At 46.1% G+C, this 12,709-nt stretch overlaps 3 protein-coding genes across 3 annotated transcripts; all 3 read right to left on the reverse strand.

Annotated features, from left to right (window-relative positions):
• Positions 1-459: 459 nt before the first annotated feature.
• Positions 460-3,189, reverse strand: LOC127763893 (protein KINESIN LIGHT CHAIN-RELATED 2-like). Its single transcript, XM_052288695.1, has 2 exons — positions 1,437-3,189; positions 460-844 (listed from the first exon to the last, which is right to left on the reverse strand). Exons 1-2 carry the CDS (start codon positions 3,074-3,076, stop codon positions 628-630), a joined length of 1,857 nt encoding a protein of 618 aa, XP_052144655.1. The 5' UTR covers positions 3,077-3,189; the 3' UTR covers positions 460-627.
• A 778-nt stretch (positions 3,190-3,967) lies between these two features.
• Positions 3,968-6,009, reverse strand: LOC127761158 (coumaroyl-CoA:anthocyanidin 3-O-glucoside-6''-O-coumaroyltransferase 2-like). Its single transcript, XM_052285400.1, has one exon. The coding sequence runs from the start codon at positions 5,769-5,771 to the stop codon at positions 4,410-4,412; it is 1,362 nt and encodes a 453-aa protein (XP_052141360.1). The 5' UTR covers positions 5,772-6,009; the 3' UTR covers positions 3,968-4,409.
• Positions 6,010-10,011: 4,002 nt separating this feature from the next.
• On the reverse strand, positions 10,012-11,267 carry LOC127764238 (LOB domain-containing protein 16-like). Its single transcript, XM_052289089.1, has 2 exons — positions 10,793-11,267; positions 10,012-10,686 (listed from the first exon to the last, which is right to left on the reverse strand). Exons 1-2 carry the CDS (start codon positions 11,111-11,113, stop codon positions 10,357-10,359), a joined length of 651 nt encoding a protein of 216 aa, XP_052145049.1. The 5' UTR covers positions 11,114-11,267; the 3' UTR covers positions 10,012-10,356.
• Positions 11,268-12,709: the final 1,442 nt, after the last annotated feature.

Raw genomic sequence — 12,709 nt, forward strand, 5'->3', positions numbered from 1 at the left:
TCCCCAAATGATCATATACGATATGGTGAGTCAAATTCAACAATGAGAAAGGGAAGGAGCGAGAATATGCCAAATAAATATATAAATAAATAAATCAAGTTTTGAATTGTTAAATAACTAGTGAAAGTACTCAGAAGAAAGCGAATCAGCTGATGACAGGATAAATGTGTTACCAATCCTAGAAGGTGTAACTTCAGGCAGTCAGGCAAAACAAAAGAAAATAAAAACATGAACTGAATGGGGAAAGGTAGACACCTTTCAAAACTCTGTAACCCAATGTCTCACCAAAACCTTCTTATAATAATCTAACATTGAAATCTGTGTCTTAGATGACATCATAGCTTGACAAATCAGATTTTCCTTGTCGCAGGAAAATGTCAGTTCACCAACCATTGAAAAGGTCATATTATATATCTCTAAAAGGTTCCTGTCATGCTGAAAAGGTGTGTTTCTGATTACTTTTGATATACTGTTAGGTCTTCTAAGTGGCACAAAAGGATGTCAGTGCGTAACAAGTCAATAAGGATCATACAATAGGTAGTTTCACAGCCAAAATTTCTTGTACTACTAAACAACATATCTTAATCATATATTGATAGAAAAACTGATGCGTACAATACTTTGAAATTATTGTTGAGCAACTCTGGTAGAATCAGAATCAACCTCCTTTTCCAGAGGTTCAGGCAATGCAATTGCTGAATTTTCAGGCGATAGGCATGAAAGAGCCTTTATCTTTATCTGCTCATAGAGACGAATAGCTTCCTTGAGCTCGTCCCTAGCACTGGGACCATGGTTTCGCCAAGAATCCACCACTCGCTTTTGGAACTCCATAGCCAGAGCATAGCTGCATTTTAGAGGCAAAATGATTTTTTTTCATTAGAGAGAAGCGCATAGTACTTCATACATTAATACAGCATGTGGTAAGAGCTTTCTTAGTTTCCTTAATTTTTCCCATTCAAAAAATATCAATCTAGTCTATTTTGGAGAAGCAGATCTGAATAGTGTGCTTACAATATCAGCCAGCCATTATGTTGCGTGCGTACTTAATGCATATGAAACAAAGCAATCAGTAATTTCCCTTTCCCTCTAATGATGTAATGCGAGTATGCAACAGTATGCAGGGAGCACAATTACATACTCTGTAATTTCAAACGCAGTAGCATACCATGTATAAAAAGCATTTCTTGCAATAATTGCAAAAATGCAACATATGGTCATCCTGAAAACTAGCTAAAGAACAAGCATTGCAAAAACAAACTAGCTTGATAGGTAACATGCAGATTATTGTAGCTCATTTAATCTTCTGCCTGGTTATATTAGACATGATACTAGCAAATATCAGAATTGTTTCATCCAAAATTTGTCTGTTCAGTATTTTTTTTTGTAACATTTTTTATGTGTCTTTGAATGAATGGAATGAAGTTGTGAAATCATACCTTCCCATTGCGTTGTATGCATTGGCAAGGCTCTGGCAGGCCTCTATGGTATCTGAATGGTGCGGCCCCAAGGAAACATCCATGACTTCCTTTGCAAGCGCAAACATCTGCGCAGCAGACTGTGGCCGGCCGATCTCCATATATGCAGCCCCCAAATTGTTATACACATACCCTACCCCGTAATGCTTTGGTCCAAAGCTGTCCTTCATCCTCTCCACTGCATCCTCCAAGTATGGGACAGCCTCCGACACCTTCCCTGTCAGAAGCAATAGCCACCCAATCCGAGCCGCAACATTCCCTTCCATGTGTTGTGCCTGAGGTATCCTCTCAAGCATCCCCAAGCTCCTCTTCAGCAATGATATCGCTTTGTCAAACTCATTCACCATCTCATACAGTGAGGATACCTCCACATATGCTTCGGCCACCTTGTCTGGTGCAGCCAATTCCTTCTTCTCCAGTATGTCACAAGCAATCTCCAAGCACCTCTTTGTATCACCGGCCTTCTCCTGGTTAGCAAGAGCCTTTGCCATAGATATAAACACTAGAGCTCGTATCTCGCTATCCTTCTCCACCTGCTTAGAGACATTCCTCAACACAGTAACGGCCTCGTCGCACTTGCCCAAAGCGATCTTGATGTTCGCCGCATCAATCTCCGCGTGCAGGAGCTCGTCGCCAGCCACGCCCCAGCTCTTCATCACCTTCTGTGACATCTCATTCTGCTGCAGGGCCTGCTCATGCTGCTCCAGGCCGGTGTATATCACCCCAAGCAGCCGCCTATCATGCGCAACCTCCACCGAATTTTTGCCTAGCGTCGACTGATGCAGTTCGAGCGCCTTCTCGCACAATGGGAGCGCCTCTTTGAAATCTAGCACGGTGGAGTACGCCTCCGCAAGGTCCCGGTACGCGGCGCCGAGCTCCCGGCTACCCGGCGGCAGGATGGACTCCTTGAGGTCAAGGCACGCACGCATGTCAGCTAGGGCCTCCTCCCGCCGCCCCAGCGCCGTCTTCACGTTGGCCAGCTGCAGGCGCACCGCGTGCGCCACGGGCCTCACGTCGAACCCTTGAGCGTCGTCGTCACCAGAGGCGGCGGCGGCGGAGGAGGAGGAGGGGAGGAGTGGGGAGACGAGGCGGAGGGAGCGGGTGAGGAAGGAGAGTGCGTCGTGGAAGCGGGAGAGGTCGAAGGAGGCGGAGCCGGCGAGGTGGAGGGCCATGGCGAGCGAGACGGCATCGGAGTGGGAGGCCGTCGTCGAGGTGGCGGAGTTAGGGGTGGCCTCGAGGATGCCGAGGGATCGGAGGGCGAGGGCGAGGACGCGGGAGGGGTCGGCGGCGCCGGAGGCCTCGAGGTGCTGGCCGAGCTTGATGCAGGCGAGGGCGAGGCGCTTGTCGGAGGGCGGCATGACGGCCTCGAGGCGGGAGAAGGCGGCGAGCAGGTCCTTGGTCCCCTTCGCCGCCTCGAAGGCCTCCTCCGCAACGGCCGCGGCGGCGGCGGCCGCGGAGGCGGGGACTGGAGGCGGCGGGAGCTGGGAGAAGTGGCGGCGGGGCGGGAGGAGGAGAGGGTTTGGGGTTTTGGGTGTGGGGATCGGAACGGGAGCTCGGAGCCGTGGCCGGAGGAGGAGGGAGGCGGCTCGGCGTAGAGCCATGGCGAGCCGGCGATCTATTGGAAGTTCGCGGTCGGCGGCGGTGGTGGCGGCTACCGGCGGCGAGGGAGGGAGAGGGTGGTTTACGTGGATGAGAGGAGAGTGTGAAGGGTTGGAGATTTGATGGGCCTTAGGTTTAGTTATATGGGCCTAAATTCCGGCCCAACTATATGAGGCCTTGATGATCTAGTGGGCTACTTGTTCGGAGGCGTGGATTGGCCTAAATCTAGGCCCAACCGAAAGAGTCCGTGATGATCTAGTGGGATGCTTGTTGGGCTGGGCTTACCCACTCTGCTAGCCAGGAGACCAGTGAGACTGTGAGAGTACTTCTCTCCTTTCATTTTTCAAAAAAAGATTTTTTTTTCTCTACTCTTGTTTTATTATTTTCTATTTTTCTATGCTGTTTTTCTATAGATGGTAACTTGTACTTCTATGTTATTAAAAATATCTGCGATGGAAGGAGAAAATGAGATGTGATGATATTGGCATCTCTTAGCTGGGCAGCACCACTGAAAGCTCGAAGTCATGCATGATGATGCGTACGTGAAGGCTGAAGCGAACGAACTTTGACAAAAACACAACCTTTCCAGCCAATTGTGGTTGCCTAACCTGAACATGACGTGCTCTATTGACAACAACGACCATCTGTCCATGGCTCACTGGCCACTGCAACTAGTTGCTAAATTGGAGTAGCAATATTAAGCAAAAAAGATAATGTCATTTTACATCCAATGATAATGGGCTGGATGCCATTTTACACGCTGCTGAAATTTAACCTGAACAAACTGATATATGGTTGTGAGTTGTGAACATTAGTATCAGGAAATGGATGGTTGAACTAACCGATGAAGTGGACAAAGCAAACTCTGCCGAATCGATCAAAGGTCAATACTCAATACCGAAGAACATTCTGAGAATTTTCATTTCAGCACCAGATTTACTCGGTTAAACAATACACATTCCTCACCAAACCATCGTTTCTCTCGTGTCTCCATCGCCGTCGGTAAATTCAGCACAAGCTCACTATTAATGCTTAAAAGCAAAAAGGAGATTCAGATGCAGTATACAGCCGAATATTCAGTGTCTTTTTTATAACAGAAGCTGATCGAAGCAGGCCTTATCCTGCTCCATCTCTGAAAAAAATGTAGAATAGATTACAGCTTATCTGATTATTTCATAGATTGACAATTGCAAATTCACAATCGCTTATGTGATCGATCAACGATTGCAATCCAACAGCTAGCATTACAGAATCACATCCAAACTGAACAAATTCTGAACTCTGCAACAATTCGTAGCAGCAAGAAAGCAAGAAATGCATCAAGCTGTTCGTCACTCACAGCTGCTTCAGTCCGTCGGCGAAGCATGAGCTGAACCGCGCCATGTCGGCCTCCGGCAGCGCCACGCCGATCTCGATGCCGCCGTGGCCGTCGCGCGCCTCCGCCATGGACACCGTGCCGGGCGTCTTGTCGATGGACAGGAGCTCCACCTTCGCCGGCCGGCCCAGCCCGAAGTCGGTGTCGTACACGCCGTACCGCGGCGAGCCGCCGATGGACATCGGCCGGTGCGGCATCAGCGACACGATCTTCTGGAACCACCCGTCGGCGCCGTCCAGCACGCCGTCGTCGAGCCCCCTGATGGCCGCGCCGATGGCCACCGCCGCCGTCACCACGCCGTCGGCGCCGCTGCCGAGCAGGCCGGCCGTGTCGACCTCCACGAAGCAAGGGCGGAGGCAGTTGCCGAGGTACTCCTGCGGCACCGGCGGGGTCAGGCGGCGGCGGCATTCCACCGAGAACAGCAGGTGCGCGCGCTCCCTGGCGGCGGAGGTGGCGTCGACTCGCGCTAGGCAGGTCCACGCGTACGCGCACGCCACGGTGAAGGCCGAGCAGTGGACGCCGCCGCCGCCGCTCGCCGTGACGCGCTGCTTGAGCTTGTCGATGCTGTCGCGGGTGAGCGTGAACGACGCCATGAACAGCTTCGGCGGCGGCCCGGACGGCGGTGGCGGGGGTGGCCCGCTGTTCGCCAGCTGCCGCATTTGATCGAGCGTCTTGGCTGCAAGGCCGTCGGGATCGGCGACCACGCCACGGTCCAAGAACGGCGGCGGCGGCGGCGGCACAGCATCGACGTCCCCACCGGAAGCCACCCGGCAATTGGCCGCCCAGGTCTTGACGAAGTGCATGAAGCTGGAATCGTCGCAGGCCACATGGTGGATGGACACGCCGACGGCGAGCCCCTTCCCGGGGAAAACCGTCACCTGCACCGCCGCGAGCTCGGAGCTCCCCTCCTCCGGGCGCGGGAGCCGCGGCACCAGAGAGTACAGCCTCCCAACATCCATCGGGCCGCCGCCGGCGAGTTCCTCGAAGTCGTCGCCGCTCTCGGCGACGGTGAGCTCGACGCGGTCGGCATCCCCACCCGTGGAGCAGAACTCGTACCCTCCGCCTCCGCCGCCGCTAGAACACGGCCGGACGCGGCCAAGAAGCGGGTAGAAGCGGTGCAGCGCGGCGGAGAGCGAGGAGGCGAGGGAGGGGAGGAGGTGGGCGGCGAAGTGTTCGACGGCGTGCGGGTAGGTGTAGAAGAAGACGCGCTCCACCGGGCCGGTGAAGATCCACGGCACGTCGAAGAAGGTCAGCGGGAGCACGCCGGCGGCCGCCGGAGGGGAGGCCGCCACCGTCAGCTTGTCGACAACCTTGGTCGCCATGACAATTTGCTGCTGAGAATTGCTCGCGATGTGTTTGGGGAGGAGAATTCGTGAGATTTGGGGGAGGATTCAGGATTTTTTTTTTTTTTGGTTCAGATCCACCAAACACATCGCACTGGTGGTTGCAAGTGTGGCAGAAAAATGCTCTCTTTGTCACTCTCTATTCTTTATTGCCATCATGTTAGATCCTTTTCCTTTCCTGCTGCTTTCTGATCAGAGTTGGAGGAGGTTCCTACTACTATCCAATAGCACAACAAAACATTGTCAGTGAATGGTCAATACTGCAGAAACAGTTAAAGAAACATTTATCAGTAAAAAAGAAGCTACTATTACTACTGGTAGTAATTTTGATCCAGTGAAGAAAAAACAGTACAAGTAATTACTCTGAGCATGTTCTAGTTACATATTATCTAAAAAATTGTTCTAGTTACAGGCAGTCCGGTGCCTGTGTACACTGGAAATGAGCTCTGCTCATCAGGTGAAAACTTGGCTGGTATAGTAGCCAACAGGAAATCAATGACAGCATTGTCATATGTTAATCTTTATACTCTGACTTTGCAGTTGTAACTTGCAAGTCCTTTTTATTTCAATGTTCCACTTAATCACATCATAGCAATTGATTATCCATGCTACAGTGAGGACTACTGGGATCCACACAAAAGCAGGGAAATTAGGAAGAGTTAGGTATGCGATTAAAAAAAAAGTTGGCAATTAGTGTCGGCGCATCTGCCTACCAAATATTATCAGGGGATGATCTCTTTGGCATTGGAAGTCACCTCTTTGATTCTCTAATCTGGACCGTGTACTACAGCACAAAAGTTTCAAGAAAAACAAGTATCTCGAACTTGTCTGCTGATCACATAATATTGAAGAAGTTAAGACATATGGAAACACTAGCTCGGCTGCACGCTAAGGGCTTGTTCGGATTATAGGATAGGAAAAACATAGGATAGGAAAAGTATAGGAATATGAAAGGAATATAAGTGTAAAACAGAGGAATGAATAATAAAGGAATACAAAAGTTGAGAGCATTCGGATCACAGGAAATTGATTGCCTAGGATTTGCATGCAGGAAGCAAAAAATGAGCACAAGGTGGATGGATTTTTCCTATACTTTTCCTGTGAAATCAGCATCAAAGGAAATTTTCCTTTGGATTTCCTACAACCAGTTTTCATGATCCGAATGACAGGAAAGGAAAAAAATTCCTATGTGCAGTATTCCTCCAAAAATCCTGTAAAATTACTCTGATCCGAATAAGCCCTAAAAACGCTAAAAACCTGTAAGGAAATACTACCATGGTGAAGTCCATCAGTTTCAGAATCCAGTCAATGGCCATCAGTTCCTCGGAGTGACTGATCTCAGTCAATGGCCATCAGTTCCTCAGAGTGAAAAACTGCAATGTTTAGTCAACTGCCTAATGGAAATTCAGGCAGTAACCATGTTCATAAACAGTATTATCAGACAACTAGCCAAACAGCAACAACAGGTATAATAATAAGCTTATAGCATCAAAACGCAATTTTTAACTTCTGCTTTCCTTGATAACAGATGCAGTAATAAAGATTTAAGCTGACATAAGAACTTATTTTTCGGCCTCAAAGTGGGCTTGCACGTTTTAAGCCTAATCCGATTACATTTGGGCCTTAATGTACTTTCACTTCTTGGGCCAAAGCCTATTACATTTTTGCTTACACCACGGCAAGGCACACTCTTTTTTGGGGCTTAAACGTTTTATACAACACTCAAGTAAAGTACTCCAATATTATTTGCAGTCAATCAAAATATTATTTCCTTTCAAAAAATAAATCAAAATATTATTCCAATTAACAGCATAACAAGCTCTTCAAGTGGAGTTAAATTAATTTTTAAAAAAGATTGAACTGAAATGATGGAGAGGCGCCACAAGCACAATTTCCAATGCATCTGCTTGATCAGATTCCATTTCATTCCTCTCTTTTACAACCTTTTTTTTTTTGTGTGTCCAAGCACAACAGACATTGGCTTGGGAGATGATGGATAGGGCCAAAGTTTAGCATATTTTGACTCCTCCAATTGCTACATCTTCATGCCAGAGACCATCCTAATCCTCTTTTCATCCAAGACTGCAAGTCTGCAACAAAGCAACTCAACACACAATGCAAGCACTAGTTTTCCCTTTTCATTTTGGTTTCTTTATGGTTAGGGATTAGTGCTAAAGCAGCTGCTTGATTAGTGGGGTCTAATCTAATTACTCTCAAGTGCCATAATTGGCATGCTTTAGTTTTATGCACAACTTTGTTTGACCAATGACCAGCTTCTTGACCACTTCAATCAAACAAACACAACAATGCTTATGGAGTACATATATATATGTGATGGAAAGACTACAAAAAACACAAAGGACCAAGGCAAAGAAAAATAATGAAATTTCCTTCAACTTTAACAGACAACCCTTGCATATTTAAATGTCTGTTTCTCGGGCCATTGACCAATAAACCAGGCAATTAAATATGGCAAACATTTTGTTTTCTCTGGTTTGCAAAGAACACAAAGAAACAAGAACTGAACTTGTGAGGTGAAGCTAGTGATTCCAAGGCACTGATAAGAACAAAACTTGAGCTAGTGCTAGGGCCATCTAATCGCTGATTACTGACCAGTACTTAGTATCCTAGGCTACCTAACCATGTGTGTGTAGATCATCTTATACATTACCCACATTAATCACGCGTTAAATCTACGGCTTTGCTCCAATCGATAAAGACGAGTGATCACAAAAGTCACTGGCCTATACCAATTGTTAATTCAACTGCGTTTGCTTGCATTTGTGTTCAGTCAGATGCATTCTTCTTCAGGTTGTAGCAGCGCCCTAAATTAACTAAACAATGAGCTTCTATATGTGCAGGGTTTTGTTTGCTTGCAGCAGTATTTGATGACCTTTTCTTAGATAATTTTAAGTGTTTGATGACCTGACAGGTTAGCTGCTTATTGGCTAGATATTGCTATTAGCTTCTAGTATCTTCTGACCTTAACTTTTTAGCCTTTTGTAATGGATTCAGTGAACATATCTGAATTAAATTGCAGAGTCCCAAGATGCTAGTACTTCTACAAACCTACTAGTAGTACTGTTCTTATCTGATCACTAAACTAAACAAACATGTACTAAATTAATATACTAGTGTATTTCTGTCTCAATTATTGCAATGGGATTGCCATCCCACAGGATTACTGGTACTATCCTGGAATTAACATTTCTTCAGTTCTTTCAAAATGGCAGTGTGATTAGTGCTAAGTTCTATTTGATTTAACCTATCTAGCATAGCAACATGGATGTATTATAGCAGGATTAACTAGTTGCATGCAGTAGTTAACTTTGGTCAACCATCAAAGCACAGTCAATTCTGCAAAGTAATTAATCAACCATTGGGATCAGGACCTTTCACCGTGTATCTGTTCATGTGCATGCGTGCTAAGGTCAACATTTAAGTAGAACATACTCCAGTAATTAAAATTGGAACGGAAAGTAAACGGTGGTAGCTGCGGCTGATGAGTTCATACTTGCCCTTAATCAAGGGGACAATCCTTATGCATGGCATGAAAAAAAACTAGGATTATCAGCAGCAGTCTAGGACATATATATATATATATACAAAATGATTTTAGGGTCTCTAGAGAAGAAAAACTTGGTGGCAACTCAAAGTTATGTGATAAATGTTTCTTCAACTTTCGGCACTCTCAAGTTATATTACTAACTTCTAGTAGCATAGTTTCTCATAAAAAAACAAAATTTATAATTATTTTCAGTTTACTTCGACCGTTACAATAGTAATATTGCTCCTTAAAAGAAGGCGATTGTTGATGGGAGTGTTTCTGCAACAAGGGACATGAACACCTTTTTGCACATCAACCATGGCTGAGAAACATTTTAAATCTTATCAAGAACATGTTGGACAGGACATGAAGTAGTGAGAATCTGCTTCCATAACAAGAACAATATAGGACTTGAGAAGTTTCTGGCTCATGCAGTAGTAACAATAATGTCTCTTAAAAAAAGACACTTGCTGATTGCTGGCTGCACATATATGTTTCTGCAGCAAGACACATGATCGCCTTTTATACTGAAATCAGGAGAATGTCTCTAAATCTTATATGAAACAAGTTGAACTGGAAATTATTATAAAAACTAGGGATAGATCAGAAAATTTTTAATGCAGTTTTACACTAGTTCATCGCCTGAGACACATATGAAATGACACACATAGATACTGAATTCAGAACCTTGTTTCATCTGTCTCGATTTAACCTAGCTAAACACTCAAACAAATTTTGGAAATAAGAAGATTGCACCAACTAGGTCAGCAAGATTATACTTGGACATGCATGCATGGCCAGTGTCCAGTGATGTGTGATGCCATTACCAAGACCTTGTTGCAAGAAGCTATTAGTGTTATTTAGTAGTACTACGTACTAATCATCATCATGAAGCAGACTAATTGCTTCACTATGACGTTGCACTGATAAAAAAGTTCAGTAGTACACAGGCTAAATTTTTGCTTGTCCACTCTCTAACTCCTGCATGCAAAGCGTTGCATTGTTTGATTTTTCTTTCTACTGAGAGTAGTTGGAGGTTGATCTCATCATCGCCTGTGCCAGATACTGGAGCTCGCCGGCGTCCACCGCCTTGGAGCAATGCTGCTGCATCTGCACGGCGGCGACGTCGTCCTTGAAGCCGGCCGCCATGAGCTCCGGCAGCAGCGCGCCGCCGCCGCCGAAGCAGTCGTCGAGGGCGCCGCCGGGCGGCCTTCTCGCCATGTCCTGCCGGAGTAGCGCGCTGATGCTGCCGCTGTCCGGCCAGCTCACCGGAGAGTGCGAGCTGCTCTGGATGCCGCACGCCAGCTGCGCCCTGGCCTGCATCAGCTGCGCTTGCAGGATCGCGACCTGTATGTAGCATCGATCGAATCAGTCACAAATCCGAGAGGCGATCGATAAATCGATCGAGCAGCGACGAGATCATCTCATTCTCATCCATGAAATGAAATAGTACCTGCTGCTGGAGGGCGAAGATTTGGGCGACGCAGCCATAGACGGGGTCGCGGAGCCTGGCCTGGGCCTCGTAGGTGATGGTGACGACGGCCTCGCAGCGGTCGGCGACGGGGAGGTGGGAGAGGAGCTTGGAGGCGTTGCTGGCGCCGAACACCTTGTGGATCGCCGCGAACCTCGCCGCCCCTTGCTCCGAGCTGAAGTAGGGCGCGAACACGCACTCCGGCACGCACCGCCGCCGCAAGAACTTGCACGCGCCGCACGGCGACCCGGCTCCCGTCCCCGCCGCGGCAGCGGCAGCGCCGGCAGCCGTAGCACCAGCCATACCGATCAAGATCGAGCAAGAAAATGAATCGATCACTCTAGCTACGTGTGCTTCTCTCCAAGTGTAGTGTGTGGTGTAGTGTAGTGTAGGTAGGTTAGCTGCTAGTAGCGGTGCAACTTGAGATGGAGGAGGTGGATTTATAAGAGGAGGAAGAAGAGGAGAGGAGAGGAGAGGAGGAAGAAGAGAGGAGGACAGGTAGGGTAGGGTGTCTGGTTCGAGGGGAGCAAACGTGTTAATGCTGCGTTGAATAAGAAGGCCAACGTCCTCTGCCTTACTACGACTCACTTGCTAATTAACCTGCAGCTTAAACTAATCAATTCTACTACTGTATATATATCACCTTCAGAAAAAAGAAAGAAATATTAGTGTACAACATGGCCATGTGATTTGTATAGTCTTCCTTAATTGATCAGTTGTCATGGAGCAGATAATGACTATATATATAAATAACATTGGTACGTATGTACTAGTAATATAATCTGATCTTCATTGAAAATATGCAGAAACGGTCCAGTTTAATTTCTACACTTTGCTTACCACCAACATCTTCATGAACATTGCAGTTTAATTTGCAGGTGAAAGATAATCACTAGAATGAACATATCATATATATGCCCTCAGAAAGGATACTAGCTAGCTAGATTAATTGCCGTGGAATACTTATACTGAACCTTGATAATTTTTCAGTAGTACTGTTGGATTTGTCCAGTACAAGAACGAGAAGGAAATCAAAAACTTACTCCTTTGTTCTGTTCTAATTGTAGAGCCTATTCACTTTGATGTCAAAAAAAAAAAAAAAATCTTACCAAATTTTTGCATTACCAAAATTTTGGCATAGCAGGATTTCTTATATAGTTACCAAAATCTGACAGCAAACTAAATGTAGCCACTTTTTTAGCGACTTTACCTAAATTTGATAAGATTGAAAATGACATCAAAGTGAACAGACCCATAGTTTAGTTGTGGGTTTCTATGTTATACGTTTGACTATTCGTTTTATTTAATTTATTTTATGAATAGTATTTTATTGTTATTAGATAAAAAATAAATAGTACTTTATGCGTAATTTATATTTTTAATTTTTTTAAATAAGACGGAAACCCACAGGGAGCCTGGGAGGGAGTAATACATTTTGGATTTGGTTCAGGTCCAGTCCCTGTGTGACTGCAACTTAAGCAGTCACACTAGGACCATCCAAGTTGCATCTAAGGGCTGAGATCCTTAGAGCACTGTTCACGCGCAAAAAATATTTCGCAGCTACTGTAGCGATGGTATTGTAGCAGTTGATCTACACTCTTGATCTGAAAAATGAATGGATGAGATAATGTGCCGTCACGGACTTGCAGTTCTAGTAGTGACTGCATTTGATCTCAATCCGTACATTTTGTTTGCAGAGAAACAACATTTTCAGTAGAGGAGATCCAGTCAAGAGTGAGGCATGAACCAATCAATCAATGCAGCTAAATTAAAATTATACTATCAATTGAAGTGAGTTGAGTGTGCACGTACGTAGGCGGGCTGCATAAAGAAACCATTTCGCGCCGAACAGCCGCACCTTGCACGGTCCGTCTCCATCGCCTCTCTCGCTGCTCCTCC

This window comes from Oryza glaberrima, chromosome 2 (assembly GCF_000147395.1).
Source record: "Oryza glaberrima chromosome 2, OglaRS2, whole genome shotgun sequence".
Taxonomy (NCBI): Eukaryota; Viridiplantae; Streptophyta; class Magnoliopsida; order Poales; family Poaceae; genus Oryza; species Oryza glaberrima.